Source organism: Oryx dammah, unplaced genomic scaffold (genome assembly GCF_014754425.2).
Source record: "Oryx dammah isolate SB20612 unplaced genomic scaffold, SCBI_Odam_1.1 HiC_scaffold_13, whole genome shotgun sequence".
NCBI classification, from domain to species: Eukaryota; Metazoa; Chordata; class Mammalia; order Artiodactyla; family Bovidae; genus Oryx; species Oryx dammah.
This window is the reverse complement of record NW_024070197.1, coordinates 17,051,060-17,067,277: the sequence shown is the minus strand read 5'-3', so window position 1 is coordinate 17,067,277 and position 16,218 is coordinate 17,051,060. Positions and strand designations below refer to the sequence as shown.

The 16,218-nt window shown below is 53.1% G+C and overlaps 2 protein-coding genes across 3 annotated transcripts; one reads left to right on the top strand and one right to left on the bottom strand.

Annotated features, from left to right (window-relative positions):
• Positions 1-4,343: 4,343 nt before the first annotated feature.
• Positions 4,344-5,171, top strand: CUNH19orf33 (chromosome unknown C19orf33 homolog). The gene is made up of 4 exons (XM_040252885.1): positions 4,344-4,470; positions 4,586-4,686; positions 4,815-4,895; positions 5,030-5,171. The coding sequence occupies exons 1-4, from the start codon at positions 4,449-4,451 to the stop codon at positions 5,132-5,134; spliced, it is 309 nt and encodes a 102-aa protein (XP_040108819.1). The 5' UTR covers positions 4,344-4,448; the 3' UTR covers positions 5,135-5,171.
• A 95-nt stretch (positions 5,172-5,266) lies between these two features.
• On the bottom strand, positions 5,267-14,601 carry YIF1B (Yip1 interacting factor homolog B, membrane trafficking protein). Of its 2 annotated transcripts, none has more exons than XM_040252883.1 (8): positions 14,463-14,601; positions 9,559-9,797; positions 9,370-9,474; positions 9,146-9,224; positions 8,958-9,015; positions 7,820-7,975; positions 7,639-7,732; positions 5,267-5,661 (listed from the first exon to the last, which is right to left on the bottom strand). In XM_040252883.1, exons 1-8 carry the CDS (start codon positions 14,512-14,514, stop codon positions 5,506-5,508), a joined length of 939 nt encoding a protein of 312 aa, XP_040108817.1. In that variant the 5' UTR covers positions 14,515-14,601; the 3' UTR covers positions 5,267-5,505. The 2 variants fall into 2 exon arrangements, with proteins under 2 accessions (XP_040108817.1, XP_040108818.1); XM_040252884.1 differs by having other exon boundaries at positions 14,472-14,600.
• Positions 14,602-16,218: the final 1,617 nt, after the last annotated feature.

Genomic DNA, 16,218 nt, shown 5'->3' with positions numbered 1-16,218 from the left:
GTACAGGTTGCAATCCATGTTCAGGGAACTAATGCTATGTGCCAAGTGACACAGCCAAAGAAAAAGTCACAATGTGTTTAATGTATGTGTGAATGGCCATTTGAGATTAACCAAATTCAGAAAAGAAAAAAGGAAGCAGTGTGCCCTCCACTGCCCTTCCCTTCCTGAGAAGCAGATGGTGGGTACCAGCCTCCCTAGTGGGGGTGGCATCCTGGAGGGATGCAGAGCACCCAGACAGGGAACCTCGTTCCTGGATGACCTCACAGAGCCTCCCATCACCTGCTCTGGACTCCCACCAGCTCAGGCTCTTGCCGGAGAGAAAAGTGAAGCTCTCTCGTCAAGCCTCTGTCTTCAAAGTCCCTGAGAAAGCTGCCACATCCTAAATGTATTGTAATGAAGCAAACAGGTGGGGGTCTGGAGGCCCAGGCCAAGGTCTCCCGGGACCCACTCACCCCATTTTATTTAGCACAGTAGTGAAGAGCTGACCTCATCTTGGGTCTGGAAGGTCTCACACTGCTGCCCCACTCCCTACTAGCCCAGTGTCCGACAGTTCCTTTACCATGGGGATTGTATTATCAGTTTCATGAGGAATAATCAGACTGTGTGTATGGATCACAGTTAAAACTAACATTTACGACTTCCTTCGTGGTGCAGTGGTTAGGAATCAGCCTGATAATGCAGGGGATGGGGCTTTGATCCCTGGTCCCAGAAGATTCCACAAGACAAGGAGCAACTCCTCAAAGCCCATGCTCTGCAACAAGAGAAGCCACCGCCACAAGAAGCCCGAGCAACCTCAACCAAGAGTAGCCCCCACTCGCCACAACTAGAGAAAGCAACAAAGACCCAGTGTAGCCAAAAAAAAAAAAACACCCAAAGGAGCCACTAACATTTATCAAATATCTATTTACCTTGTCCCAGACAGGCTCCATGCAAAACCATTTGCCTTGTGAGGTAAACTCCATTTGACAGAGGAGAACAATGAGGGCCAGTAACTGACCAAATTGTCCACAGAGCAGTAAGGGGTAGAGTGAAGATTCACCGAGCTCACAGCCATTCTAGGCTTGCTCGAACCTGTGGACACCACACTGCCCAGCAGCAGGTCGCCTAATTGACCAAATGATAGGGAGCACTGACTCTGAGTCATACCGTTTGGCACTGAGCAAAGCAATGAAACCTCCACCCTCCTGAAATTTCTTTTCTGCCAGGAGAGACAGACACTGCCTCTCAAATCCTGCATGTGGTTGTTGGCAAAGCCACAATCTCCATTCACCTCCTCTTCTCACTCAAAGACCAAAGGTCTTTGATTTACAAGACATTTCCCCCACACAGCCCCCTTGCCCCGGTTGTCGTCTGTCCTCATCTCCTACCTCTTTTCCTCCAGCTCTTCAGGCTCACAGACACATTCCTGCCTCAGGGCCTTTGCACTGGCCGTTCCTTCTGCCTAGATATGCTTCCATGTGCTTGTGTGGCTTATTTTCTGACCTTCAGATCTTAACAAAAAATACTTCAGTGTGGCTTTCCTGGTAATTCTATCTGAAATCCAGTGCCTCCCAAACATACTATGTAGTTATTACCTAATTCCCTTTCTTACTGTATTTCTCCTAATACATATTACTTGAAGAAAAATAAAGCTGTTATTGGTTACATAAAACCCATTTCAAACATCCAAGGACTTTTAGTAATTTTACCAAGTGGTGCAACTATCACCATAGATCTGTTTTAGAACATTTTCATCACCTTCACCAAGTAAGATCCCTCAGGGCCAATTTAGAGCTAATCACCGTTCCCACACTCAGCTCCCAGCAACCACTAATCGACTTTCTAGCTCTGTAATTGTCTTTTCTGAATACTCATATGAATGGTGTCATATGACATGTAGTCTCTTGTGTCTGGCTTCTTTCACCCAGCATGATGTTTTTGAGGTTTATGTAGCTGTTGCTACATAAATACCAGGAGTTCATTCCTTTTTATTGCTGAATAATATTCCATTGTATGAACGGATCTATCACATTGCGTGTATCTATTCACCAGCTGTTGGACAGTTTCGTTTCCAGCTTTTTCTAACATACTCTACATTTTGCCATGTTCCCCCCACTAGAACGTCAATTCCATAGGGCTGGGATTTTTGCTGGTTTTATTCACTTCTGTGCCCCCAGCACTTGAACTGTGCTGGACATACAGTAGATACTCAATATTTTATTATAAAATTTATTATGTGCTGAGGGAATCAGAATAAAGATAATCTCAGAGAGTGGGAAGCAAGGGCTGTCTACGCTGGTCATTGAGCTAGGGGAAAGGGGACCGAGTGACGAGGCTCCATGGAGTTGGCAGTCAGGGCAGGCTCCTCTAAGGAATGGACTTTGGAGCAGAGACCTGAGTGCACAAGGCTGATAACTGCACGTTTGTCATTATCCTCAGGCCTAAGTACCAGCCCTGCCCACCACTTCTGCAGGTCCAGCAGCCAGGTCGGGGGGAAGGGCTGGGCTGGAGAGGGACTCTCAAGGACACCTAGCCTCACAGCAATTGGAATAAATGACTCAGGCCCCCAACTCCTCTCCGAGCCTCATCTGGGCCCCACGCAGTGTGGGGAGGGAAGGCTGGGCTCCCGTGGCTGTCCCTCCTACTAAGTGCTCCCTCCCCCACGGTGAGGCCAAAGGGCTACACTTGGACTTGAGCTATACTTGGACTTGTGCTATACTGCCTGGGTTTGAATCTTAGTTCTAATCTGTTCATTACTGTTTCTGCTCCTCACCATCTTTTTTTTTTTTCTTCTTCTTTTTTTTTTTTTGGCTGTGCTGGGTCTTCACTGTGGCACATGGACTTAGTTGCCGTGCAGCATGTAGAATCTTAGTTCCCTAACCAGGGATTGAACCCATGTCTCTTGTATTGGTAGGCGTATTCTTAACCACTGGACCACCAGGGAAGTCCTGCCCCTCATCATCTTAACTGGTCCCTCAGTTTTCTCATCTGTACAATAGAGACAGCCACCATACCTACCTTTTACTTAAAAAACAAACACTCAAAAGTACTGCTAGTAACTGTGTGCAGGCATGGTTGTAGGAAACTAATCCGTTTGATTCTTACATCAACGCCATATGGTAGTTATCATTTACAGATGAGGCACCGAGAGGGGAAGTAACTTCCCCAGATCATTCTGTTGTTGTTTAGTTGATAAGTGGTGTCCAACTCTTTTGCAACCCCATGGACTGTAGCCTGCCAGGCTCCTCTGTCCATGGGATTTCCCAGGCAAGAATACTGGAGTGGGCTGTCATTTCCTACTCCAGGGGATCTTCCCGACCCAGGGATTAAACCTGCATCTCCTGCACTGCAGGAAGATTCTTTACCACTGAACCACCTGGGAAGCACTACTAGGTAATAAAGACGGACTTCAAATCGTGAGGCTAGTTCCCAAGTTCATGCTTTTCTTCCTTTCAGACTCTGCTTCTCACCAGGCCAGAGGCAATGTTATAGTGAGTTAATGTACAAGAAACCCTTGGAACAGCGCCAGGCACAAAAGTACACAAGGAGTGTCAGTATTATTATGGTACAGAGAGCATGCAGAGGCACCCTTTCTCTCTTTTCTTCAAGTGCAAGCATCTGACCCTTTAGCGGAAGCTAGTTGGATTTCCCTGGTGGCTCAGGCAGTAAAGGGTCTGCGTACAAGACAGGAGACCCGGATTTGATCCCTGGGTAGGGAAGATTCTCTGGAGAAGGAAATGGGAACCCCCTCCAGTACTCTTGCCTGGAAAATCCCATGGGTGGAGGAGTGTGGTAGGCTACAGCCCATGGGGTCACAAAAGTCAGACAGGACTGAGTGACTTCACTTCACTTTTCAACACTGCTAGTAGTCCCCTCCCCAGAAATCCTCACTGGCCCATACTCCTCTCCCAACCCCAAGTCCCTTGGACTGAAAGATCAAACCAGTCAATCCCAAAGGAAATCAGTCCTGAATATTCACTGGAAGGACTGAAACTGAAGCTGAAGCTCCAATACTTTGGCCACCTGATGCCAAGAGTCGACTCACTGGAAAAGACCCTGATGCTGGGCAAGATTGAAGGCAGAAGGGAACGACAGAGGACGAGATGGTTGGATGGCAATACTGACTCAATGGATATGAGTTTGAATAAGCTACAGGAGAAGGTGAAGGACAGAGAACCCTGGCTTGCTGCAGTCCATGGGGTCGCAAAGAGTCGGACACGACTGAACACCACAGGGTGGGTGAGGTGTCGGGGAGCATAGCAGTTAACCGTACGCCCTCCCCGTTTCCCAGAGGACCAGTTGGGCGGTGCCGGGGAGGGGCAATGAGTCAGGGTTAAGGACTTTGAACAGAGGTCGGGTGGGGCTCCTCAGAACTTCCTGGCAGGCCCACCGCCCCTCCCCAAGGCCCGCCCCCTACCCTTGCAGCCCTGCTCCGGCGCTCTGGCCCTGCATACACACCTCTCACTACAATGGAGTTCGACCTGTCGGCAGGTGCGCTGCTGTGGAGTGGGGAGCCTGAGGGCCAGAATCAAGCCCAAGGGTCTGCCTCCAAGGGGGGCATTTTCTGCGCCTGCGCCAACCCATCCAATGTCTCTTCTCCCTGCAGCCGTGGAGTCCACCTCCAAGAAGCCCCAAGGGGCAGGCAAGGTGGGAGACCCCAAGCACAGCCCCCCCAAAGTTCAGGGCGGGTCAGCCGATAACCTAAAGGTAAGTCACCTCATTCCTGGGAATTGCTTTTTGACCCCAGGACCCTGCTTGGTCTGGGGCCTCTGACTTGGGGGGAATGGGAGCTGGGAAAGGGGTCCCCTCGCCTCACTGGTGTGCCTCCCAACTAGCATCACCACGGCCATGGCCACGGCCAAGGGAGCGCCTCAGATTCCAGCAGCAGCTCCAGTGATTCGGAAAATGAGGCGAAGGTAAGAGGCTTCCCCCTCTGTAGCGGGTGCCCGGCGCCCCAAGTGAGGGCGGAGTCCCAGCCCGGAACGCGGGCCGAGGACTCACAGGCGGAACCCTCTCTCCTCTCCTACCCCCACCGCCCCCGGCCCCACAGCCCGGCTCGGAGCCGCACAAGAGCGCCTCAGGCAAGGTCAAGAAGCCCAAGGTGAAAAAGGAGAAGAAGAAGAAGGAGGAAGGGAAGAAGAAGGCTTCCCACTGATGGGTCTGGGCGGGGCTCATTAAACCTTTGCTCTGCCTCCTGGTCGCCTTCTGGTTGCGAGGCGCCGTGAGCGGTCCCCGGGCCGGGCCTGCCCCCTGCTGGACACCGCGCGCCAAGGAGAAGCCGGCTACGCCGTGTCCGTCACGGTTTATTGTTTCTGGAACGGTGGCCGCCCTGCTGGGGGGCGGCCTGTGCAGCTGGAGATCTCAGCACCTCGGCGAGGGCGGGGAGGGTGGGAGGGGCTCGGGCTGCGGGGCGCCCCCGGTGGCCGGCATGTGGCCGGGAGATGAGCTGTGGCGGCATCGCCGGTGGGGCTGAGGGGGCGGCGGCCGCCGGAAGCAGCAGCGGCGGGAGGCGTCGCGGGGCCGCCCTCACCGCACCAGGTGGAAGGTGAGCCAGTACATGAGCAGGGGCTGCGCCGCCGCCACGGCCATGGTCAAGTACATGCGCAGCTGGTTCCTCGCCCCACGCACCGGGATGCCCTCGGCCGCCGCCTCCGCCAGGATCTTCAGCCGCAGTGTCCGGATCTGGACCGGGGAGGGAGATCACTCTTGAGCCCGGCCTCCTTCGGCTCCCCACCCTTCCTTCATAGAGTGGCTGGGCTCAAGTCTGCTCCTGGAGAGCCTCGGGTTTCTCTTAGCTCTCCTAACACACAGGGAGGACCTCCTTGTCCTCCCAGGCCTTAGGAGAAAATGTGAGGATTCCAAACTAAATTGCCAAGCCAGGGCCTTAAGTTGGTGAAGTGGGGAACTTCAGAATGAACGGCCGGGCCCAAGGGGATGGCCAGACTTGGCCCTTTGGCCACCATCAGCTTGTGCTGCACTTGATGACTTTTTAACACAAGCCAGAAATGCCATTTTTTCTCCCCAACTGTTTTGTTTAAACCGCCCCTAAAGTTGGACACAACTGAGCGACTGAACTGAAAGTTGTAAATAATGACATGTAAATAGAAGTTTATCTGTGGGGCAGATCTGGCCCACCAGTCACTAGCTTTTGCTCTCTGCTCCTCACACTTTTCATACGTTCATGGGGTTCTCATGGCAAGAATGCTAAAGTGGTTTGCCATTTCCTTCTCCAGTGGACCACAGTTTGTCAGAACCCGCCACCATGACCTGTCTCTCAGCTGGCCTTACACGGCATGGCTCATAGTTTCATTGAGTTACACAAGGCTGTGATCCATGGGATCATTTTGGTTAGTTTTCTGTGATTGTGGTTTTCATTCTGTCTGCCCTCTGATGGATGAAGATACGAGGCCTGTGCAAGTTTCCTGATGGGAGGGACTAGATGTGGGGAAAACAGGAGTCTAGCTCTGGTGGGCAGGGCCATGCTCAGTAAATTATTAAATCCAATTTTCTGCTGATGGGTGGGGCTGTGCTCCCTCCCTGTAGTTTGGCCTGCAGTGGCCCAGTCCTAGAGTCTGCAGTCTTTATGGTAGGTTATAGGCTCTATGGTAAGGGTAAGGGCGATCTCCTCGAAAAGGACTTATGCCAGCGTGCCACACGCCTCCCGGGACTGCTACTGTCAGGACCCTGCGGCAGGCCACTGTTGACCCATGCCTCTGCTGGACTCCCAAGCACTCACAGGCAAGTCTGGCTCAGTCTCTTGTCGCCCAGGAGAAGGGGGCGAAAGAGGATGAGATGCTTGGATGGCATCAGTGACTCAATGGGCATGAGTTTAAGCAAACTCTGGGAGACAGTGAAGGACAGGGAAGCCTGGAGTGCTGCCGTTCATGGGGTCACAAAGAGTCAGACATGACTGAACAACTGAACCACCTAACACCTGCTCACACTGATTCTCTCAGTACCCTGAAGTGGAATTATTATCACCCCATTTTACAAAGCGTTTCCCTGGTGGCTCAGTGGTAAAGAATCTGCCTGCCAAGCAGAAAACAGGTTCAATCCCTGCGTCAGGAAGATCTCCTGGAGGAGGAAATGGCAACCCATTCAAGTATTCTTGCCTGGGAAATCCCTTGGACAGAAGAACGTGGTGGGCTATACAACCCAGGCGGTCACAAAGAGTCAGACATGACTTAGCAACTAAACAACAACCTTTTCAGAAAAGGGGAAACAGGTTTAAAGAGAGGAAGTGAGCTGCCCAGGAGCCAGCAAGGCCTGGGGTTAAAGCCAGGCCTGTTGTATCCCAGGGCTCCTAACCAGCCCTTCTATACCAGCTGAAAGGACTCTCAGAGAAGCTATTTCAAGGACACTATAGTCTTTTCATCCTAAAGGAAATTCTGGAAGGAAAGCCCACCGTACAAGAAAAGTGGAGTGACAGTCCACTGGCTGGCTCCTCTCCCTTCAGCAACCCCCCAGACACCCCCCTCTTCTGGGAAGCTCTCTGGACCCCAGGGCTAAGGCAGCCACTCCAGGACTCCTCAGTTCACCAGTATGGCTATGGGTCTAAACTCCTGCCTGACATCCCTTGCTTGGATGACCCTAGGGACCCCCAACTCTGTCCAGAAGGCCTGTGCCCAGAGTTCCACCCTCCCTTGAGCCCCAGCTCACCATGAACACAAAGATGGACACACAGCACCAGCCCAGCACCAGGTAGTAGCCGATCTTCCCAAAGAGCAGGCCCATGAGGACCCCACCAATCATCCTGTGCGGAGAGACGGGGGGAAGGCTGGTCTGAGGACGAGGCCCCGGGGCTGGAGGCTGGCAGCAGGGAGGCAGAGGGGGTACTCACCCAACATACTTGTAGCCCAGGAAAGCCACCAGGTCGATAGTGCTGAGGTCTGTGTTGACAGTGATAAGGTAGAGGCTGAGCAGGATGGCTAGCACCTCTACTGTCAGCCAGGCCAACGCCGAGCTCGCCTGCAGCCCCAGGAGGTCGGGGGAGAACCTGCGACGCCCGAGCTCTGTCAGCCAGCTGGCTGGCCCAGACCCTCCCAGAGCAGGGGGGACAGCCTCTGGGGGAGGGGTGGGCGCTAGAGACCCGGCAGGGACCAAGATGGATGTGGGCCCTGTCCTGGAAATCCCATCCTGAGTGACAGACAGCCCAGAGAGGTCAGGCCAGGATTGGGGGAAGTACAGGGCGGGGCACGTGTGTGACCCCCTGGGGAGGGAGAGTGTCCTCGAGGAGGGGCACTTGAGCTGAAAGAGTAAAGAGCTGATGGGGGAAGGAGACCTCTGCCATATCCCCAGCCTCAACAATTCATGGCTGTAATGACAATGGTTTTCCATGCCATGAAGGTAATGAACAGGGGTCTGCAAGCAAGAGGTGGGGGCCTGACCCAGGCTGGAGGGTGGGGAGGCTTCCCTGAAGCAGTACTAGCACAGTGGAGACATGAGGAGTGGGGAGGAACGCACTCCTCAGCAAAGGGAACCAGGTGTGCAAAGACCCTGGGGAGGCAGCCCAGGTCCTTGGCAGAAACAGAAAGAGGACCAGAGTGGCTCAGCAGAGTGAAGGGAAGGAGCAGAGAGAGACTGCAGGCGGGCAGTGATAGGCTCTGGAGCTGGGGCATGGTCTGGGGACAGCATCTGAGCAGGGGGCGGAGGGGGGTTGGCACGGCCAGGCCCACCTCTCAGACAAGACCTTCCTGTTGGAGTTGGGGTGCAGAGGGTGTGTGGGGGCCGGGCAGTTAGTTAGGAGAGGCCAGGGGAAGGCTAGATTCAGTGTCACTCGCCACAGGGTGGGGTGATGGGCTGCACGAGTGGGGAAGAAGAAAGAGGTGAAGGCAACCCTGAGAGTACCGAGGGCTCTGTCTTGGGCCAACTGGCTACACGATAGGACTGTTCTGACCCAGGGGAACCAGAGACCTTCTTGACTGTCCCCCCCGTGCCACAAATCCCACACCACTCAGCTGACCCCAGGCCTCTCTTACCTATCCTGGGTCCCCAGCGCCAGGCCAGCCACCAAGACGTAGGTGATGAAAGCCATGGCTGTGGGAGGCAGACACACAGACACTGGTCAGAAGAAGGACCATCGGGGCCTCCGGGCACCTAAACGTCTGCCCGAGACAGGCCCGCCCGGAAGGAGGAGGTCGCCGGGTGGAGGTGGGTGGGACGAAACCTGGAATGTAGAGGTCAGGAGCGTTGACGTCAAAGCGGGGGGCCACCGGCGTGTCCTGCTGGTACTGCACCTCCCAGTCCTGTGGGGAGAGTGGGGGGAGCAGGCAGGACCTGGAGCGAGGTGCCTGCCCCCCTGCAAGCCCTCTCTCGGGGCCAATCTATCTGGCCTGCTCCTCAGTCTCCTTTACCCCTGCCCATCATGTGCCCTGGGGGCCCAGTGCTCACCTGGTGTAGGTAGGGAAAGACGAGCAGGCCCAGCTTTTTGCCCACGTACATGGTGTCCACGGCGAAGTAATACTTGAGCTTGGTGACAGGGATGAAGCGGTCGATCTGGGGAGGCAGAGCTCAAACCTAAAGCCCTGGCCCCACAGCCCCTGCCTGGCCCCCCAACTCCCACCAGTCCGGCCCACTCACGTTCTTATCCACCAGCTCCTTGCCCTGCGCAGCGAGGCTGCTCCCATAGGCCATGGCCATGTTGGACACAGGATCAGCCAGGAAGGCCCCCTGGGGCGAGGCAGAGGGTGCAGGGTAGCCCAGGCCGCCGGGCACCCTCTGGGCCCCATAGCCCCGGCTCTGGGATGAACTCGTGTCATCAAAAAGCTGGTGGGGGTCAGCCATGCCTGGCTGGGACACGGGAACCCTCCGCTTCGAGGCTGCAGGGAAAGAAGGGTGGGAGCCTCATTCATTTGTCAGAAGCTCTCCCTCTGGCTCCTGCTACAGTAGGGTGCTGGTTTTGATGTCAGATGGGTTATCTAACCAACTGTGGTGTTGGAGAAGACTCTTGAGAGTCCCTTGGACTGCATGGAAACCAGTCCTGAATATTCATTGGAAGGACTGATGCTGAAGCTGAAACTCCAATACTTTGGCCACCTGATGTGAAGAACTGACTCATTGGCAAAGACCCTGATGCTGGGAAGGATTGAAGGCAGGAGGAGAAGGGGATGACACAGGATGAGATGGTTGGATGGCATCACCGACTCGATGGACATGAGTTTGAGCAAGCTCCGGGAATTCGTGATGGACAAGGGAGGCCTGACGTGCTGCAGTCCATGGGGTCGCAGAGTTGGACACGACTGAGCGACTGAACTGAACTGAACTTAGGGTTGTCCAGTCAGGTCTGGGCGGCCGCCATCCATCCATCCATCCTTCCAAATAACGATGATGATGATGACAGTGATGGCCACTATGTACTGGGGTTGACTGCACAAAGTCTGGTACTAAGCCTTTTACAGCAAGACAGACTGTCTAGACAGACAGTCTCTCTTCCTGTTCCCTCTTTATCATTCAGCTCCAACCGCAGGGGCCTGTTGCTCACTGAACACAACAGGCACCTTCCATCTCAGGCCCTCTTCACTGGCAGTTCTGAAGCTCTTGCTTCAGACACCCTCAGGACTCTCTCTTCCCCTCGAAGTCTTGGCTCCATGGGACCTTCCCCAACTATCCTGTCTACAACTGCATCTCCCTGGGTAACAGCCCCCATTCCCTTTCTGCGCTTAATTTGTATCTATAGAACTCAGCACCAGCTGACATATTAGCTGTTTAATTTCTCTTGTTTCACTGTCTCCCCACCAAGGTAAAGAGCTCTGTCTTGTTTGTGGCTGAAGCCCTAGCCTCTAGAACAAGGTTGGAGTAGATGCTTGATTAAAAAAAAAAACCTGATGAATGAGTAAATGGCCATTCCCATTTTACAGATGTGGAAACTCAGGCTTAGACGCTAAATGGGGACTTCCCTGGTGGTCCAGTGGCTGAGATTCTGTGCTCTCAATGCAGGGGGGCCTGGGTTTGATCCCTGGTCGGGGAACTAGATCTCACGTGCGGCAACTAAGACCTGACTTAGCCAAGTAAGTAAATAGATAAATAAATAAAGAGAGGCTAAATGACTTGTGCAAAGGGAGAGACAGAACAGGATTCCACCCCAGGTCGACCTGTTAAATAGTATAATAATTAAGCCCCAACTGACCACTGAAATCACAGCAGGCCATGTTCTAAACACTGTGGATGAACTCATTTAATCCTCACAACAACCCATTCTGTCCTGGTGATACCATCATCGCATTTTACAGATGCTGCTGCTAAGTCGCTTCAGTCGTGTCTGACTCTGTGCGACCCCATAGACGGCACCCCACCAGGCTCCCCCGTCCCTGGGATTCTCCAGGCAAGAACACTGGAGTGGGTTGCCATTTCCTTCTCCAATGCATGAAAGTGAAAAGTGAAAGTGAAGTCGCTCAGTCGTGTCTGACTCTTCTCGACCCAATGGACTGTAGCCTACCAGTCTCCTCCGTCCATGGGATTTTTCAGGCAAGAGTACTGGAGTGGGGTGCCACTGCCTTCTCCTTTACAGATGGGATGCCCCCAAAGAGGTTCAGGTCCTTGCCCAAAATCATACAGATAGCATGAAGCAGAGCTGGGTCTCAAGTTTTCAAAAGGTCCCTCTGCTTCATATGGGGAGGCCAGGACAGGGAGAGGAGAGGAAGGAAGCGAGAAGATGGTCCAGGTAGGAGAGATGGATGAGGTGGGCATTGTGGGGGGCAAGGGGGGCGCTGATTCTGAATGAATCTGGAGGTAGGGCAGGATTTCGGGAAGTGCGCTTGGCTGCGGGAGGGTAAGGAAGAGGGAGGAATCCACGTTGTCTTCTCAGATTCTGATCTGCGTGGGTGGGGTGCTGTCTACAGAGATGGGGAATATGAAGAGGGAGGATCTGAACCCAGCGCTCTGGCTCCAGCATCCTGACCCAAAGCAATGCCTCCACAGCAGATTTACTGAGCGCCTCCTCTGTGCCAAGCGCCATGGTGGGAAAAGGGCAGTAGGATAACAATGGGATGGGGGAGAGGGGTCAAATAATCCACATCACGGCTTTCTTCGCACCTCCATTTTCTTTTTGGTGGAAAGGTGTCCACTCTCTGGGGCAAAGTGACACTCATAAACTGCTCAGCCCCTGGCCTGGCCCATAGAAGAGTGATCCATCTCATCACCTGCCATCAGTTATCAGCCCCTCAACTCTTCCTCTTCATTATGTGTAGCCTGAGAACAGACCCAGGGAAGTCCTCGATCTCAAAGCCAATAGCGCCGGCCCTGGCCCACTTGTCCCTGAGCACCACTTTTCTTTCCCTCTCCCACTTCTGGCCAAAGGGCTGGTTTCCTGAAAGCTTTGGCATAAACCCTTCCTTCCTCTTTGTCACCACCTCTGACCTTGGCAGCTGGGGTTCTGCTCTCACTGGTCCCTTAAATGTACCTGCACCACCAGGCCGGGGCTGTTATTCCTCTCTGCTCGGACTCAAGGCCCTTGGCAGCACTGAGGTCCTTGCCACAAATGCCAACCTCTGACTCAGTATCTGCTTTCTTGGCTTCTGAGACACCATACTACCTTTTCCTCTCTCCTGTCAGAGTCCCACAAACATCGACTGAGCCCCTCTGTGTGTTAGGCTCTGCTGGCAGGCAAAGTGGATACAGCAGTGAACAAAAGGGAACAGCTCATGCCTTTATGGAGCCGATGGTCTGATCAGTCCCTCAGTCACTGATTTCTCTCCAGCTCCCCGAACTGTGTGACCCAATTTTTCACCCTTACCCTTCTCTCACCTAGGGCAATCTCACCACACTCCTGGCTTTCAAAACCACCCACCTGATGCCCTGGGCTGTCTCTAGCCACCATATCCTGCCACAGCCCTCTGGCTGCCCCTGGGCCTTTACCTCTGACATTGGTTCTCACCCACCATGTCTCAATGTTACCCTCCTTTCTCAGATTCTGTCATCTTGCACCTGAATTAAATGTCCTACCAGGTTCCCCTGTTCATCCTTGGGCCCAGCAGAGAGTATTTCATGCCCTCTGCCTAAGATCATTGCCCACTGCACTGAGAATAAAATCCAGATGCCTTTGAGGCCCTGCATGACCCAGCCCTGCCAACCACCCTGGTTTGTTACCTCTCTTGGGACTCATTCCACCTGGCCACAAGGGCCTCCGCCTCTCGGGCCCTGACCCTGCCAAGCTCCTCGCCTCCTCAAGCTTTAGAAGAGACAGTGCTATCACCCTGGAACACGTTCCCACAAGTAACACCGGCCAATAGAGCACCTGGCCTCAGCTCAAAAGACTCCTTCTCAAGAGACCTTCCTTATCCTCCATATGAAGCCCTAGCCCTACCTTGCTCTTTCTCGTAATATCCAGTGGTTCTTTTTTCTCTTTTAAGCAGTTAACACAATTTCTAAATCTATCTTCATTTGTCTACTTGTTTCCTCAGCACAAGCCTCCCAGGCTTTTCCCTCTCATCACAAATCCCCTTCTCATTCCTCATCATCAGCTGTATCTCTTCCAGGAAGCCTCACTGACACAGCAGGGCTGGGTCAAGTTTCCTAATCTGGCTAACACACACCTCCATCCCAGTCATAAGCTCTCTGACTGTGCTTCCCCCATCCCAGCCCTGAGCCCTATGCCTGCACATAGCTCCATCATACTAGACTGTTGCTGTCTTCCGCTTTGTACTGGTAGCTCCATGAAGACAGGAAGCAGGACTGATGGGCACGTCTGTGTCCCCAAGATCTCCTACCAGAGGGCCAACCAGATATCTTAACAAAGGTTGAAGGGAGGAATGCAGGCATTATGACCTGAGGCCTATTTAACTGCCGCCCCCCGCCCCCCACCCCATCAATTTCCAATTTACTCTCTTTACAGTTCTAATTACTTCCCAAATTATCTTGCTGACTAGTTTACTTCCGACTTTAGTGTCTGTCTTTCCACTAAATTCTGCGCTGTAAGTTGTCAAGTTGTAGGCTACCACTGGGTATTCAAATTCCACCAGCACAGGGCCTGGCACAAGTGAGCTGAAGCGAGATACGCTGAATGGATAAACGAGATGCACGGACACTCCTGGAGATGAAGAGGAACTCAGAAATGTACAGACACGGGAAAGCAGCACAGCAAATCCAGGTTTAAATCTTAAATGAGGAGTAAACACGGCCCTCTGCGATCACGCAGGGCTATAGGACTATAAACGCCTTCCTATGGTGCGTGGGCAACCGCGCAAGGCTACGGAAGGGTGGAGAGCGGCCAGAGGGCTAACTACAAATGAATGGAAGTCGCGTTTTTCTGCACATCACACAATATCTTGCCCAAACTTGTTTTCTTCTAAAGGAATTTCCTAAAGAAAAGAAGAATCGACCCCAACGCGCCCCCTACCCGACCTGGCATCCCCGCGCTGTGCACACCTCGTAGCTCCCTGACCTCGTAGCTCCCTGACCTCGTGACCTCTGACCTGTGGCTACCTCGCCAACCGCCGAGACGGCCCCGCCACGCCCCGCCCTCCCGAATGCTTCGGTCGGCCACGTACGCCACTTACGCTGCCGGGGCGTCCCCACCGCCGCCAAGCCTGCCGGGTTCATCTTTCGCCGCCGTAGCCACCGCCGCCGCAGCCGCCGCCCCAGCCACGGTTCGAAATGTGCCCGCCCGGCTCCCGTAACCACGCCCTACCGGCAACACGGCAGCCAATGGACGTCTCGATCGCGCAAAAGCCACGCCCTCTCACGGAGGCCTAGAGAAGTTGGCGGTAAGAGGAGAGTTTGGACGCCGGTGACGTAAGGCAAGAGTCAGGCCTGCAGGGCCAGGAGGGCGGAGCCGGGAAGAATCCGTGGAGTGGGAGGTGTCGTGTATGCTGGGAAATGTAGGTGTCGCGCGAAGAGGCCGATGGGAAATGGAGTTCTCTGTAAAAAGCGCTCAATTTAGCTCCTGAGCGTACTGGGAAGCCAGAGAAGGGTATGGAGCACGAGGAGACACATTTGTATTCCCCAGCGGCTAAGTGGAGTTGTGCGGGCTCTGGGGCTTATACAGTTTTGCCAGACTTTAAGTATTAAAGTGATTATTTAGAGTGACAAAAGGACATCCAACAAGTTAGATGGGAAGAACCAGTTGTCTTTTCTTGAGGTGTATTGTTGAAAAACAAAATTAAACAGGGAAAATATGAAGACCTAACGAGCTTTATTCAACAACTTATGAATTAGGCAGCCTCACATCTAGTAAATAGGAGGGAGTTTGTAGGAATTGTACAAAACGCAGGGTTTTTATGAAAGGAGGCAAGGAAGTTATTAACAAAAGAAAAGGAAGAATTGTTTCAGGCCAGGTCACCTTCTTTTAGGGGGAAGGTGAGAATCTATCATGTAGAATACTTGTACTTTTGTAGGTGGGAGTTGGGGGTGGGAGTGTGGAGTGTAGAAATGGAGAGGTCCCGTATGATAGATTACCTTACTGGTGCTGACCAAGAAATTCCAAACCGGCTGATTAAGATTACCTTCCTGGGGAAGGACAAAATTGCAACTAGGTCAGATATTAAAATCTAGGTTTGGTATCATGGGGCTTCTTTGGTTGCTCAGCTCTTAAAGAATCCACCTGCAATGCAGGAGACCTGCACTGGGTTCGATCCCTGGGTTGGGAAGATCCCCTGGAGAAGGGAAAGGCTACCTACTCCAGCATTCTGGCTTGGAGAATTCCACAGACTGTATAGTCCATGGGGTCGCAAAGAGTCAGACATGACTGAGCAACTTTCACTAATGTGTTGGTATCATGGGCTTTAGCACAAGTGACACATTTGGGGGTCTCTGGTTTTCTTTTTAACACTATCTTTAGACATTTCCCCCCAAATTCATAAAAATGCTCCTGTGTTTCAACCTGGTTTCCCAAAAACACTATAACCCTCCGAAACTGAGTGCACACAGGTGCACCTGATAGTGAGGAGCCCTGAAAATTGTTACCTTAGTTTTTCCTGTGTCTGCCCTCTCTCTCTCCCTGGTTAACTCTGTCTCCTCCTCTTTCTGCCCCTCAGCCTCCCCTTTTCTGTCCCTCAGTTCCTCCAGTTATCTCAGGCAAAGATAATGGTAGAAATGACTTCTGAGTAGTATTCCGGAAGGATGTCAGCAAGTGACCCTGTCACTGTGGCTTTCCCTTTCCTCCTATGAGACATTGTCTTTTCTGGGGAACCTGAAGAGTGTTCTGGTCTCTCAGTTATGAGTCCTGGCTCCACAGTCCTGTAGGCAACGCCCTCCCAGCCCCTGTCTCTCTGCTTGCCTCATCACAGCCCCTGACCCTCTGGTCTG